This window comes from Bufo gargarizans, chromosome 2 (genome assembly GCF_014858855.1).
Source record: "Bufo gargarizans isolate SCDJY-AF-19 chromosome 2, ASM1485885v1, whole genome shotgun sequence".
Classification (NCBI taxonomy): domain Eukaryota; kingdom Metazoa; phylum Chordata; class Amphibia; order Anura; family Bufonidae; genus Bufo; species Bufo gargarizans.
Window position 1 is genome coordinate 501,455,192 of NC_058081.1, and position 15,259 is coordinate 501,470,450.

General features: G+C 41.9%; 1 protein-coding gene across 5 annotated transcripts in view; it reads right to left on the bottom strand.

Annotated features, from left to right (window-relative positions):
• Positions 1-14,230, bottom strand: part of DGKI (diacylglycerol kinase iota) — a 249,688-nt gene extending 235,458 nt beyond the window's left edge. For all 5 annotated transcript variants that reach the window (XM_044281241.1, XM_044281242.1, XM_044281240.1 and 2 more), the window contains exons 1-2: positions 11,813-14,230; positions 2,726-2,834 (exon numbers count right to left, since the gene is read on the bottom strand). In XM_044281241.1, coding sequence (XP_044137176.1) covers positions 2,726-2,834; positions 11,813-12,231 — 528 coding nt within the window. In that variant the 5' untranslated portion in view covers positions 12,232-14,230. The remainder of the gene's footprint in view (positions 1-2,725; positions 2,835-11,812) is intronic.
• Positions 14,231-15,259: the final 1,029 nt, after the last annotated feature.

Genomic DNA, 15,259 nt, shown 5'->3' on the forward strand with positions numbered 1-15,259 from the left:
CCGTGATCCGTGGCCGTAGGTTGCTTTCATACAGACGGATCCGAAGATCCGTCTGCATAAAAGCTTTTTCAGATCTAAGTTTTCACTTTGTGAAAACTCATATCCGACAGTATATTCTAACACAGAAGCGTTCCCATGGTGATGGGGACGCTTCTAGTTAGAATACACTACAAACTTTGTACAAGACTGCCCCCTGCTGCCTGGCAGCACCCGATCTCTTACAGGGGGATATGATAGCACAATTAACCCCTTCAGGTGCGGCACCTAAAGGGGTTAATTGTACTATCATATTCCCCTGTAAGAGATCAGGGCTGCCAGGCAGCAGGGGGCAGACCCCCCCTCCCCAGTTTGAATATCGTTGGTGGCACAGTGTGCGCCCCCCATCGGGCCCCCCCTTCCTCCCTCTAATGTTAGAAATCGTTGGTGGCACAGTGTGCGCCCACCATCGCCCCCCCCCTCCCTCCTTCTATTGTAATAAATCATTGGTGGCACAGTGTGCGCCCACCATCGCCCCCCCTCCCTCCCTCTATTGTAATAAATCGTTGGTGGCACACTGTGCCACCAACGATTTATTACAATAGAGGGAGGGAGGGGGGGCGATGGTGGGCGCACACTGTGCCACCAACGATTTCTAACATTAGAGGGAGGAAGGGGGGGGCCCGATGGGGGGCGCACACTGTGCCACCAACGATATTCAAACTGGGGAGGGGGGGGGGTCTGCCCCCTGCTGCCTGGCAGCCCTGATCTCTTACAGGGGAATATGATAGTACAATTAACCCCTTTAGGTGCCGCACCTGAAGGGGTTAATTGTGCTATCATATCCCCCTGTAAGAGATCGGGTGCTGCCAGGCAGCAGGGGGCGGTCTTGTACAAAGTTTGTAGTGTATTCTAACTAGAAGCGTCCCCATCACCATGGGAACGCCTCTGTGTTAGAATATACTTTCGGATCTGAGTTTCACGAAGTAGCTCATATCCGACAGTATAGTCTAACATAGAGGCGTTCCCATGGTGATGGGGACGCTTCAAGTTATGTTCGGGTGTCCGCCTGGCCGTGCGGAGGCAAGCGGATCCGTCCAGACTTATAATGTAAGTCAATGGGGACGGATCCGTTTGAAGATGACACACTGTGGCTCAATTTTCAAACGGATCCGTCCCCCATTGACTTTCAATGTAAAGTCTGGACGGATCCGTCTGAGGCTACTTTCACACTTTTAGAAATGTTTTAACAATATAATGCAGACGGATCCGCACTGAACGGAGCCACCGTCTGCATTATATGAACGCAAGTGTGAAAGTAAAGGGACTCCAGACTTTACATTGAAAGTCAATGGGGACGGATCCGTTTGCAATTGCACCATATTGTGTCAACGTCAAACGGATCTGTCCCCATTGACTTGCATTGTAATTCAGGACGGATCCGTTTGGCTCCGCACGGCCAGGCGGACACCAAAACGACTTTTTTTTCATGTCCGTGGATCCTCCAAAAATCAAGGAAGACCCACGGACGAAAAAACGGTCACGGATCACGGACCCACGGACCCCGTTTTTGCGGACCGTGAAAATAAACTGTCGTGTGCATGAGGCCTTATGCAATTAATGGGAGTCCCAACCCCCATCCAGCCCAGTAGGGCTGCCATACACATAAAGGAGAAGGAATGGAGAAGAGGATGTTTGCGTGCATTGCAAAGCAGTGGAGAGCTGCACATATGTGTAGCCACTTCTCCATTCATAAATTACATTGCTATTTGCGTTGGCAGCTGGCAAGGGGTACAGTGAATTATATTGCTGATAATCACAACATATGTTGTTGTTTTTTTTTAACCCTTTAGCTTTTAGTGAGTTTAATACAAATTATAATGTATCGTTTATCACTGTATATACACCAATCACTAAATTGTGGGTAACATATAAAGTGGGCATTACTTTGCTTTAGGGGCAAAATTGTATGTTGGAGATTCAGTCTCCACCTTGATGTGGCAGCCACCATCTACAGTATGTGATGCTTTCTTCTAAGAACAGCATTACGCCTGACCACAGGTTATAAATGGCACTGCAGCCCGACTCAACGGAGCCGAGCTGCAATACCATGCACAACCCACAGTTAAGTATGGTGCTGTTTCTGGAAGAACGTAGCTATATTTTTATGATCTTCTACAGTCCTTTTAAACAGCTGCAGAGATATCCCATTTTTATTCATATACAAATGAGCAAGTTGGAGCACCAGGAGTGGGGCTGAATCCTTGGAGCACTGTTTTGTAACACCCCCTGTGCTCCGCATACTCTCCCCTCCCCTTGATTGACAGGGTTAGACATCAGCATGCTGAGGGCAGAGCTGTGTCCTAACATATCATATACACTACTTACTGTATCCTTACCACATTGAGATAGGCCTAGAAAGCTAATATACATGTTACTGCTTTATTCACAGACACAAACTGTAATACCAAAACCAATCTTCTCTATGTGGTAATGCTATAGCCCCCTGGTGCTCCAACGGGCTCATTTGCATATGAATAAAAACAGAGATGTCTCTGCAGCTGTTTCGCATACAGGCAAAAGAACGGTATCATTGTAATCAGCATGATGAGCCCTGTGACGCAGTATGCCTGGTTTAACAGGGTTGATCATGCTGACAGAGCTTCTTTAACACTACTGCCAAGAAACAAACAACAGGTCCCCAATATGCTTTACATTACAGGCCCGTAATAGAATAAAAGAAACCTACAGTCCAATCCAGGCTGGTACGAGGTTCTTTTAGGGGTCCATTGGAGATGGTCAAGGTGGGGCAGTGCACTGGAGCCAGGTGCTGAAGACCAGATCGGGAAATGGCTTTCCTGCAACAAAATACAAGACACCTTATCAGTAACAAGTTTGCTGTTACAGAGAATATGGTGGCAATTTCTACCAGACGAAATAGGAAAATACTGTATAAACAAGGACTACAAGTGTATAGAATAATTTAAAAATATTGAATGCCTGTGAGAATGTGTGTGGCAATGTCCTCACTTCCCTGCCACCCTTTGGCTGCTCCTTTTGGAGATCTACTTGGCCAGATTTCAGGCAGGTAAGTCACTTTAAAGGAGGTTATACATTAGCAAAACCCCTGTTCGTATGCACTACCCATCCGCTTGCCCCCCGAACCCCAACCCCACTTTATTTAACATCTGTATGTAGATTCCTTCAGCAATGACATCACCTTTCAAGTCAAAATGTAGTACTTCCAAATTCAGCACTTTTGGCTGCAATTACAACCACAAGCTCATTACTTGCAACTTCACAAGGTCACCTACACCAGAACAGGACCCAAGATGCCTTAATAACGCCAAAGCTAGTGGATGTAACTGCAGAAGAGCCAATCAAAGGGCTATATGATACATTTAGAGAAAGAGTCGGCACTCCTAGTCATTGAAGGTGGTGCTCAGTGGTTAATGGTATTCAAAGTCAGATATAGTAAACCACGGCACTCAGTTGTATTGCAAAATAGTGAAGATTCTTTATTCCATCCAAAAATGATAAGAAGCCATTGGCCAATGTTTTGGTCTAACCTAGACCTTGTTCACGGACGTAATATTGGCAGCCAAGTAGATGTAGGGAGAATGGTGTGTGCCAGCCTCCCTACAACTACTTGGCTGCCAATATTGTGGCCGTGAACAAGGTCTAGGTTAGACCGAAACGTTGGCCAATGGCTTCTTATCATTTTTGGATGGAATAAAGAATATTCAATATTTTGAAGTATAATACATTTATCCATGCATCCATATCAAACTTCCCTGCATCCATAACACACTTCCCCACACTCCCTTGCATCTACTAATGTGTCATGGGGCAGGAAAGGGAGAAGACCACTCATCTTAACCAAATGACTGCCACATAATTGAGCATTTGATGAGCAAATTGCTTGCACTAGAATAGTATTCCTCCAAACCAAATAGTCACATCTTCTTCAACTGATCATGTAGACCTTCATTTTGGAGATGACGGTGGGAACAGTGATACTTTCGAACTTTTTGTTGGTGTAAACTTCTGAGAAAGTCAAGGACTGCAAATAAATCAAACAGGTAGATTCTTGACTCAGTGAAACCAAAGCTCTGATCTGGGCCAGAATTATTATCTTATTTTGGAAGCACTGTAAGAAGAGTAAAGCGAGAGGACAACCAGAACAATATCTAAATAAATGGGGAACACAATCAGGCTCTGAAGAGTTGAGGTAGAGGACAACCAAGGGGATGTATACCTCACTGGAAAGGGCAATCAGGCTCAAAGAAGTTGAGGTACTGGAGAACCAAGGGGAAGTATACCTCACTGGAAAGGGCAACCAGGCTCAGAAGAGTTGAGGTAGAGCACAACAAAGAGAAGATCCAACTCATTGGAAAAGACATTAAGACTCAGAAAAATTGAGGGAGGACAACCACCAAGAATATGAAAGAGGACAATTATAGAACTTACTTACACACTATTGAGAAGCTTAAAGACCTAACTGAAGATAGAACATGCTGGCAGGAAACTATTGATATGGTTACCAGGAACTGAGACATGATGTATAAGAATAATTATAATCATCATAATAAAAATCATAAGATCACTTGGAAATCGTTCCAGAACAAAGAAACATTTAGCATTGCCTCTATCAGTTGAACTAGTATTAACCTCCATGAGTCATCACAGTATCCAGGTTTTCTCCAGTGGGATCACTGTCAAGAGAGCAGACAGACGAACCCATCCAACCGAGAATGTTTATGGGGATAAAACACACAGAGGAATAATGAAAAAAAACTCCGAAATATTAATACATGTGAAATAGGTTCTACTATTAAACTGTAAAATAAAAAAAATAGGTCATTTTTACATTTTTATAAATTGTTGCAACTGTCCCCCAGAAAAGGAACAGTGATAGAAAAAAGTAGTTAAGAAATAATAATCTAAAAAACATTCCAAAATTTCCTTAATAGAAAAAAAAATATGAAAAAATGTCCTGCAACCAAAGACAAAACAGCTCTCAATGGTAGAAATTGTAAAGTAAAGCTGTTTTCATATAAACCCATTAATTTTGGTCAAAACCAGGGGCGGAACTACCATAGTGGAAGACCATGGACCTGCTATGGAGCCCAGGGCAAGAGGGGCCCAGTTGTAGGATGATCTCCTCTTCTACTGCAGGTGAAAACTTGGTCAAGACTCTACCCTCTAAAGCAGGGGTGCACAACGTTTCCTGGTTGGGGGCCACATTGCCAGACTGAACCAATGACAAGGGCCGAACTTAAAATTTAAAGGTGTATTAACAACTGAAATTTTGTACTTATGGCATATTGAACACACATTATATACCATTAATGTCTAGTTACACTTCCAGGACTCCCATCTAATGGGAGAAATACATGAAAAATGCATGTGAGCAGCCACAAGACATAGACATACATGTCTGTTACCAGATGGTTGGGGGCCGCACAGAATGGTATCAAGGGCCGCATGTGGCCCCCGGGCCGCAGGTTGTGCACCCCTGCTCTAAAGCAACAAATTTTAGCAAATGAGGCAGTGGGAAAAATGGCCCAAGGGTTATTGAAAAGGATTTAGGCAGAAACCCTTCTGTCCTGTGTGGGGGGCCTGGTTTGATCCTTGCTACGGGCCCTTACTTCTCTATGTACGCCACTGGTCACAACCAATATTTTTGTACCTTATCTGAGTATCAGGGTTCATCCCCTTGGCAAAAAACTGGTGGCAGCTCCCTAGTAGAAGTATCTAAATTATACTGGACATGTGCTTTTGATAATCTGATGCGTAAAAGGACAGCTGATGTCTGTTTTTGGAGAAACAAGGATCAGCCTTCTGGGTGCCTGGTCAATTGAGATAAGTGGAGCAATACGTGTCTGTAAATCTCTAACTTCCTATGGTAATAAAATTGCACCACTGGATATTTAGAAGTTGGCGATGCAGGCAACTGGAGGATGGGAGCTGAATGCAAGGAGAACTCTGACTCTCAGTGTTAAAATCTGCAATAATAACTCTACAAATATTTAAAGGCTTTTCCAGGAACTAAATACTGATGACCTACTGTATCCTGCTGGCAGCCCTGCCAATCAGCAGTTTAAAGGGGCTTCTTCATAGTATACCAGGCACAGAGCCAAACACCGTATAGCAGCTGTGCTTGGTACTGCAGCTCTATGTCATTCACTTGAATGGGACTAATCTGCAAAAAGACTGATGTCACTGAAAGATGTGACATCACATGCCATAGAAGATGCCACACATTCGCCCAAGCATCATAGTCCTTTCCAACAGTAGTATTGAGAATTGGACCCCTACCGATCAGATACTGATGACCTATCCTATGTATTGGTCATCAATATTTACTTCCCAGAAAACCCCTTTAAAGTGATCAAATATTGTTTGTTGGAAGAACTTGTTGGAATAAGGTTCCTAAGGTAATTGAAGCCATGGGGAAAATGTCTTGCATGTCCTCCATTATCAGGGCATGTCATAGGATCATATACTGTATGGCTAATTGCTGCACCATCAGAATACCAGTCTATATAAGTACTTATATCTTTACCCTTTACACAGACTGACACAGTAGGCAATTATCAGGAACATACCATTCATTCACGATAATTGCCTGCTCATCAGAAGAGGTGAGAGCTGCATTTATATGTAACTACTCCGGTCATACATCCTCCTAGAGAATCATTGTCTCTGGGCAGCTGTTTAGAAAGCACGATTTTCTGTCCGAAAGGATGATTTCGGTGTCTGCACCAGCAATGCTTTCATCTGAGGAACGACCTGGAGATTACACAGCCCGTATAAAAGGGCGTTTAGCTTGCTCTAATGAGGAAACAGCATATTGGTGATCAGTGGACGTTCACCTAATCCCACACATAATAATATCAAACAAACAATGACTCTGGTGACACTGTGCATGGTATGGTCATATCTTCAATCTACATGCACCCTGCAATGATCACATTATTCTGCTGACCATTTCAGAATCCGTTTTACAGATAGGGATCATGGTTTTGTGTCATGCGTCAGTGATAACCCACATGCCAGAACTAGGCCATCACATATGAACACTGGCCTGTCAGAAAAAACACTAAGAAAAGTCAAAAAGCTTAAATTATTCAGTAACAGTAAGAGTTGAAAAACTGGGCCAGGTCAAGTTTACCAGTTCACTCATAAGCAACTCTGTTGATTCAAAATTGTCAAACATTTTTTGCACCCTAAGGCCTCTTTCACACTACAGTTTTTTGCGTTCCGTATACGGTCCGTTTTTTGCGTTCCGTATACGGTCCGTATACGGAACCATTCATTTCAATGGTTCCGCAAAAAAACGGAATGTGTTCCTTATGCATTCCGTTTCCGTATTTCCGTTTTTCCGTTCCGTTGAAAAGATAGAACATGTCCTATATTTGGCTGCAAATCACAGTCCGTGGCTCCATTCAAGTCAATGGGTCCGCAAAAAAAACGGAACACATACGGAAATGCATCCGTATGTCTTCCGTTTCCGTTCCGTTTTTTGCGGAACCATCTATTGAAAATGTTATGCCCAGCCCAATTTTTTATATGAAATTACTGTATACTGTATTTGCCATACGGAAAAACGGAACGGAACAACGGAACGGAAACGGAACCACAACGGAAGCAAAAAACGGAACAACGGATCCGTGAAAAACGGAACGCAAAACACTGAATTCAACATACTGTAGTGTGAAAGAGGCCTAACTCTGTGTTTCCATGGTAATGGACTAAACAAAGCCTTTGCAGTCTGATCCTGGAGTCACATTACCTTATATCTGTGTAGGCCTCATGCACACGACCGTTGTTCTGGTCCGCATCCGAGCCGCGTCCGAGTTTTTGCGGCTCGGGTGCGGACCCATTCACCACAATGGGGCCGCAAAAAAAGCGGACAACACTCTGTGTGCTGTCCGCATCCGTTGCTCCGTTACGTAGCCCCGCACAAAAAATATAACATGTCCTATTCTTGTCCGTTTTGTGGACAAGAATAGTGATTTCTACGGCTTCCGTAGGCCTTAGTGCAGGATTACAGGGTTTGTTTATGGTCGGTTACCATAGGACACATTAGACTCCAGTGGATATGTAGACACAAACTGGGAAAAGGTTTTTAATTAAGACTATTTGTTAAACTGCTTCCTTTTGCAGTATATACCGCGTGTGTCCATAGATACTGTATTGCAAATGTGGACCACCTGTTAAGACTAACAGCCCAAAACCTGATTACCGGTATTTTTGGTTGGATCATATAGAAAACCATTAAGAATGTCTGATAAATGAACTTAAAGGAACACTAAACTTAGAAATAAACGCAAAGAGTAAATGTAGTACCCCAGACCTGGGGGTACTACTGTTGTAAATAGTTATGCTATCTATTGTTGTATATTTTTATAATATTTGGTTGTTTCTGTCAGTGAGATAATAATGGTTGGCAAGGAACAGAGCTTCCAGAACAGTCACAGTGTGGAGAGGAAGCACACCGCAGAGCTCCGCAGATTTGTATGGTAAAAGCACCAGAATTCTGGCAAACATGTATTGTTATGTAACAGACTACAAGCGCGCAGCTATTTATGAAAGTCCAATAGAGATGAATGGAACAGCAGTGCACATTCTTACATCTGCTGCTCCATTCATTGTGGGGTCAGTACAGGGCCTAAAAGTTGGACCCAAATTAATATGATAGTCATCCCCTCTCCTGTGGACAAGAGAAAAATTGTTACAACTGGAATACCCCTTTAACAAACTTTTTGTCCCAATGCAGAAGTGGGGGACTCCTGCTCCAGACAGAGTGAGGCAGAAAAGGTGGATTATGTTTAAGGGGTTATCTCATCTGAAACATTGGTGGTATATGCCACCAATATCAGACAGGTGCAGATCCCTATCTCCAGAACAGGACCCCGGGAGTAGGTGGAAAGCAGTAGCGCATTGGCAGCTGCCTTCCATTTATTTCTACAGGACTGCCGAAAATAGTAGAGTGTTGGCTCAGCTAGCTCCTGCTGTCTCACTGTGTGCTCTCCATTCATTTCTATAGGACTTCCAAAAATAGCCGAACTGCCGTAGAAATGAATGGTGTGCTTTTGGCGGCTCATTCTGAAGATAGGTGCAGGTCTCAGAGGTGGGTAAGACTGGGATAGTTAGCGTTTAGCATTCTTTTAAAATCATTGCTTTATCCATTGAATTTGTATCTTATTTCCAACTACAGACAAAGGCCCTGATTTATAAAATCTTCACTCTAGTATCCTGGCTTCAAAAAGTAGCAAAATAGGGCTTTTGCGACTTTTTGCTTTTACACCACTCACTCCAGTTTTGTAATGTGGGTGAAAAAGTAGGTGTAGTTAGCTGTGCTAATGAGCGTCACTCCAGATTTATTATTAAGACTTATCATTAAAATAGATAGATAAATAGATAGATAGATATGAGATAGATAGATAAGAGCTAGATAGATAGATAATAGATAGATAATAGATAGATAGATAGATAATAGATAGATGGATAGATAGATAGATAGATAGATAGATGATAGATAGATAAATAGATAGATAGATAGATAGGAGATAGATAGATAGATAGATAGATAGATATGAGATAGATAGATAAGAGCTAGATAGATATATAATAGATAGATAGATAGATAGATAGATAGATAGATAGATAGATATGAGATAGATAGATAATAGATAGATAATAGATAGATAATAGATAGATAATAGATAGATAGATAGATAATAGATAGATAGATAGATAGATAGATAGATAGATAGATAGATAGATACTGTATTGCAAATGTGGACCATACTGTTAAGACTAACAGCCTAAAACCTGATTACCGGTATTTTTTGTTGGATCATATAGAAAATCGTTAAGGATGTCTGATAAATGGTAGGAGTGGGCTGATCCTGCTTCCTGCCAGAACAGTCACATTGTAGAAAAGAAGAACACCTTAATGCTTCAGCTACAGATTCTCTAGAGAAATCAACCTTATCCTAAGACTTAAGTAAATCCTTGCAAAGATAGACAGCAGAGTGAACGGCTGCACCCAGCATTTCAAGACACTGCTGTGAGGTGAGGGACTATGGCTAAGACACCCATCACCACACAACACTGCAAGGCCAGTACAACCTAAGTGCTAAACTGCAGCCATCCTACCTGCCTCCATCAGCCCTACTGGTGTCAGAGAACTGCACTTGAAATCAGCTGCTACTGAATGTATTTGAAGTTCTACATTGCACTTAGTAAAAGAGACCTTTATATAGACAGATAAGAGACAGATTTATCATTAAGACTTTTATAAAAAGTCGCAATGTCACTCCAGTTGGAGGGTGGAGTAGGAAAACTGGAGTAGCTTTTCTAGACAAAAGTGTTACGTTTATGGATCTCCTTTTCAATCGAGTGAGGCACCGATGCAGACTATCGGCAATGCGGCCGGACTAATGTGGTAACCATATTCATCAGTTACCCCATGAGATCATCCTGATCATCTATTCCGGGGCACGCAAGTACTATTAACTTAGTAACATCTTGCAATATCATTTATGCACCACATTTCCCTGAAGCCTACGGTAATCTCTTTTACCAATATTGCTGTGGAGGGACATGTCTTGGTCCGTATGTCGGACTAGCTATGTGGTTTATTGGAAGAATTGTCTGCTGAAAATGACAAATCTATCATTGTCATTAGTGGGATAATTGATTTTTATCTATGTATGATGCCTACTGGGACACTGTATTAGGTGTCCCCTGAAGAGCCCAGGTTATTGTTGTGGGCGAAACGCGTTGGATTTAGGGGACTAAAGCGTGGTGTTGCCAACTGCAAAAGCTTAGGCACCTATATCATTGTATTTTAAACTGGCGAACAGTGTACTTGGCATATATTGGATGATAGTTATATTGTCTATCGCATAAATGATACTATGTACTCAGCATTTATTAGATATCTATAATGATAACCGTATGTACTGAGCATCATTATTTTTGTATCTAGAAGAACGACATTCTATTATGTACTTAGCATTTATTTAATATCTACTATTACAACTATGTGTACCAAGCATTTATAATTTTTTTGGACCTAGAATAGGCCACAATACATAAATATTGGGCATACCATATGGTTCTGCCTGTGTCACCTGCTTCCAGGTCCATCCTAGGGCATAGAGGAGGTTCCTGAATAGTAAAGAACAGTCTCCTCCAGCATCTTGGAGGACTCAGGAACACCCGGTCCACATCGTATTTAATGCTATTTCTCTAAAAAAAAAAAATTTTTTTTTTTTGTGGGGTTGTTTTTTATACAAAATATATTAAAGGCTACGTTTTATAATAGGTGGTACTCTGTGATAAAATTGATGTACACATACCGCCCGTAAATATCTTCCCTCTGACGGGTTATTGTCTTAGCTGTGAATTCAAGTTTAAGGATAAGACACATTTCTCAAACAGCAAGGAACATTTGATAAATGTGGCATACGGTACACCAACAAAGATGCAAGCAAAACTGACGAATATTCCCCACATGATAAATTCCCCCCAAAATGTTTGCATTTTTGTTAGGGTTGATCAGAACTGGAATAGCGCAGAACATGTCAGTTAAATGATCTCATTCCCATTACATTAGTGGATCTGTATGATTCCCTATTAAGGTTGAACGTATTGAAGCAAATTAACCTGCAAATGCTCCCATGAATCCTATGAGAAGGCCAAAAATACAAAAATCTAAATTACAAAATCAGACAACAGCTACACCTGACTAGCCTAAAAAAATATATTAATAAATATGTAAAATTGCTCATTCACCTACTCAAAAACACCTACACACCTTGAGACTCCATAGGAACCAACTTCACCTTCAGAACTGCTGCTGGTAGAAGTGAAATTATCATCTTCTTCCTCCTGATCACTGGGTTGTTGACTTGTCTGGTTAAGTAACTTACAGTCCATCCATATGTCCCAAAGCAGTTCTTCGACATTCTGAATCTTCACAGACTTTAATGTATGTTTTTGAATGTTCTTTACAGCAAACCGTGGGTTGACCCTAACAGGTGCTGTGCTGGATTTCCTTCGACTGTCTACATTTTTCTTGCCTACTTGGGTAGACACCCTTCGCTGTGCCAAAAGTCCTAGAGATGGTCCACCAGCTCCTGACTTACGCCTGATTTTTGATGCTGCCAGACTCATTCTCCTGTCAGATTCAATTGGATGGGATTTGCTAAAATGCCGATGGAAAAAGTTCTCCATGATGTCTAGGGCTTGAGGGCCACGATACGTCTAAGCTTCTACTGTAGCTGTAAGAAACACTTAAAGATTGTCCATGAAATCGCCTGTGTTCCAAGTTTGAATTCATAAGAGTTCCCTGTAGAGTTTTTGCACCCTTCTAATGCTTCAAGTCAATGTGATTCACCTTTGCTCTACTTCATTACAATCTCTCTTCTATCTAGGTTGCACAAAACCTAACTTGTATCCTTAATTTGAAAGCTAGGCAGCTCCCGTCGAAATAAACCAAGTATCAAGAGTATAAAAATACAGATTAAACAGGCCTCGCACTGTCAGGGTCAGAAGATGGTGTGGGAAGGGGGGGCTGATACGACTGCAGCCTTGTAAATGAAAAATGTAATTGCTGAGAGTTACACTGTCGGCACTGAGGCAATATATGAAAATCCTCAGCTGACCTTTGTTTACATTGGAAGGTATAATATGAGCCTTGTTCCAGCTCGACGCTCCCCCCGGATTACAATGCTATGAATTACATAAGTTGTTTCTAAATTTAAACCCAGCTGGTGCCAATTTTATGGGCTAGGAAATTACTGTAGAACACACAGTATGAATGGACGTCAGTATCTTCAGAACCTGTTCACAATTTATACCAAGAGCCCATAAACCATATTCTACAAATGCCATTTACTAGAAGGCAACCTTTTCCTCATCCTGAAGAAGCCACTAAACCTAGAGCTGGCATGTTGTACAGGGGCAGCACTCTAATTTAATCCTAAATTAAACTCCCGAGCTGCACTCACTCAAGGTGCTAAGCCGTTCAGGAAGGTCTCATCAAAGAAGATATGTGACACAAAGTAGCGATAAAGGGGGGCAGGAAATATTCTGGTCTTTCCTATCAGTCATCTCATTTAAAAAATAAATAAAAAATACAGATAGTCTGTAGCCAGTCTGAAATGGATGATAACAGAAAATATTAGACTGCAGTACAGCAACACTACATGCACCTTGTTTTAGGAATAGGCAACAAAAGATATAGTGATAGATGGAGGACGACTATGAAGCCTATGGCTCTCCAGCCCCCGAGTTGTGGCCTACAAGGCTTCCTGCCACAGTCTAACTGACTCAATAGGAGTAAAACACAAAATAATACAATGCAAAATACTCAACCGCTTGATACCTTCAACAAGAAATAATATAATACACCACAGCAAATCCTTCTTTGTATGTCAGACACCTACGATGCTGGAACGTTATCTAATAAATTTTATAATAAACACCCAAAAAACATAACCACTTTCGCACACATCCCTGTATCAAACAATAAAGTGCAAAAATATTTTTTACAATAATTAAATTAAAGCAAACATAAATTTGAATGAAATAAAAAATCAACTAAACACAAAAAATAAAGAAACAGAAAAATAAAAAAAATAAACAGAGAAACAAAATCTCCTGTATCCCCGACTAAAATCTAAAAATTCCACGTTCATGTAACAAAATCCGAACAAATGGCTCCTGATCTGTAATAAGACGTGAGCTTCTCTATCCAGATCGAGTGATCCAAGAAATATTCACTTTTATCCTTTGGTATATCCACTTGGTACAGTATCAAACATCATAATCCGAGTTCACGCCCTGGAATATCCATGCCTGTCAGCAGGTGCTATAATCTGTCAGCACAGTAGCAGAAATGGGAAGGTGACATTTTGAGTTGGTTATAATGGACGCCTCCATAATAATCCCAGCTCTAGGCGAGGCTGATGTAGAAGCTCCACTAGACTTTGTAAGAATTTTCCAAAAATCTGTGGATTTTTAGCAGAAGTTTGACGTCAGGGTTTAGATGTATTTTGGAAATAAGTGGAGGGGTGGCAGCTGGATGATATTCAGGAATGCAGAGTCCGGTGGGGATTGTACATCCACATAGAAAGTGCATGGGAATGCTGAGCCTCCTGTGGGGTTAGTATGGTCGGCGTCCTGCACACATGCTTCCTGGAGTCTTCTGTGTCCTACAAGATCTCTCACAAGTTTTCTCAGGCTTTCTCCCCTAATACTTGAAGAATACTCCGTCTCTACTTCTGTACAGATTTGAGTTTTATATGTTTGACTTCCTGTTTTAAGCAAAACTATATATAGAAAGCAGCATGATGAAATGAAGATAACATGAGACACGGTCGCCACTACAGCTTTAGCTGGGGATGTTACCCTGTATAGATGCAGATCAGGGGCATGGTAAGCATAAAGGGGAGAAGCATGATAAAGAGTTTGCCAGTGCACCACAACTTCTGCCCTCCCCCATTTATGTCTCCAAAAGATGCCAGTTATCTCATAAAATAGACAGATAGTTCCAGTAGATAGATTGTACTGGAGAATGACAAAACAACAAAAAACGGAATAAAAAGTCTAATGCGGCCATCATTAGTACCAAGGCAGAACCTGCTTTCATCACTGAATACTACTGTTTACCATTGATGGCTGCATTAGAGTTTGCAGGACGGCTGGAGAGCGCCTACTGCCATCATGCATAGTGCATTAGAGTCTGCAGGGCGGCTGGAGAGCGCCTACTGCCATCATGCATAGTGCATAGTTGCCAACTGTCCTGAATTTGGGAGGACTGTCCCTAATTTTCAAAGACAGCCCAGGCAAATTTGGGCTGTCCTGGGCCAAAATGGATGGGGCTAATGTAAACCTCACCCATAAGTGGGTGGAATAGGGTATTCCCAAGGGCCAGGCTTATATACCCCGATTTTAGTAGGCATAGCACAGAGATGCACACGACCAACATAAGATGTCATAGTGTGGGGCGCCATTGCAGGGTCCCCACTGCAAGTAAATAAAGTGTTAATGTTATTGTATTTTGTGTATGGTATGCCTTAAGGGTTGTGTATGGAGTGCGAGGCCCTGGTGGCTGGGCATGGTTGGCACCTCCTCTTCCTTTCTAGGAGGAAGTATATTAAGTCAGTGTGAACTGTTGATGAGTACACAGCTCCCATCAGCAAGGGGAGCAGTGCCGAGCCAGGGAATCCTTTACCCTGGAGATTACAGGGATCAAAGT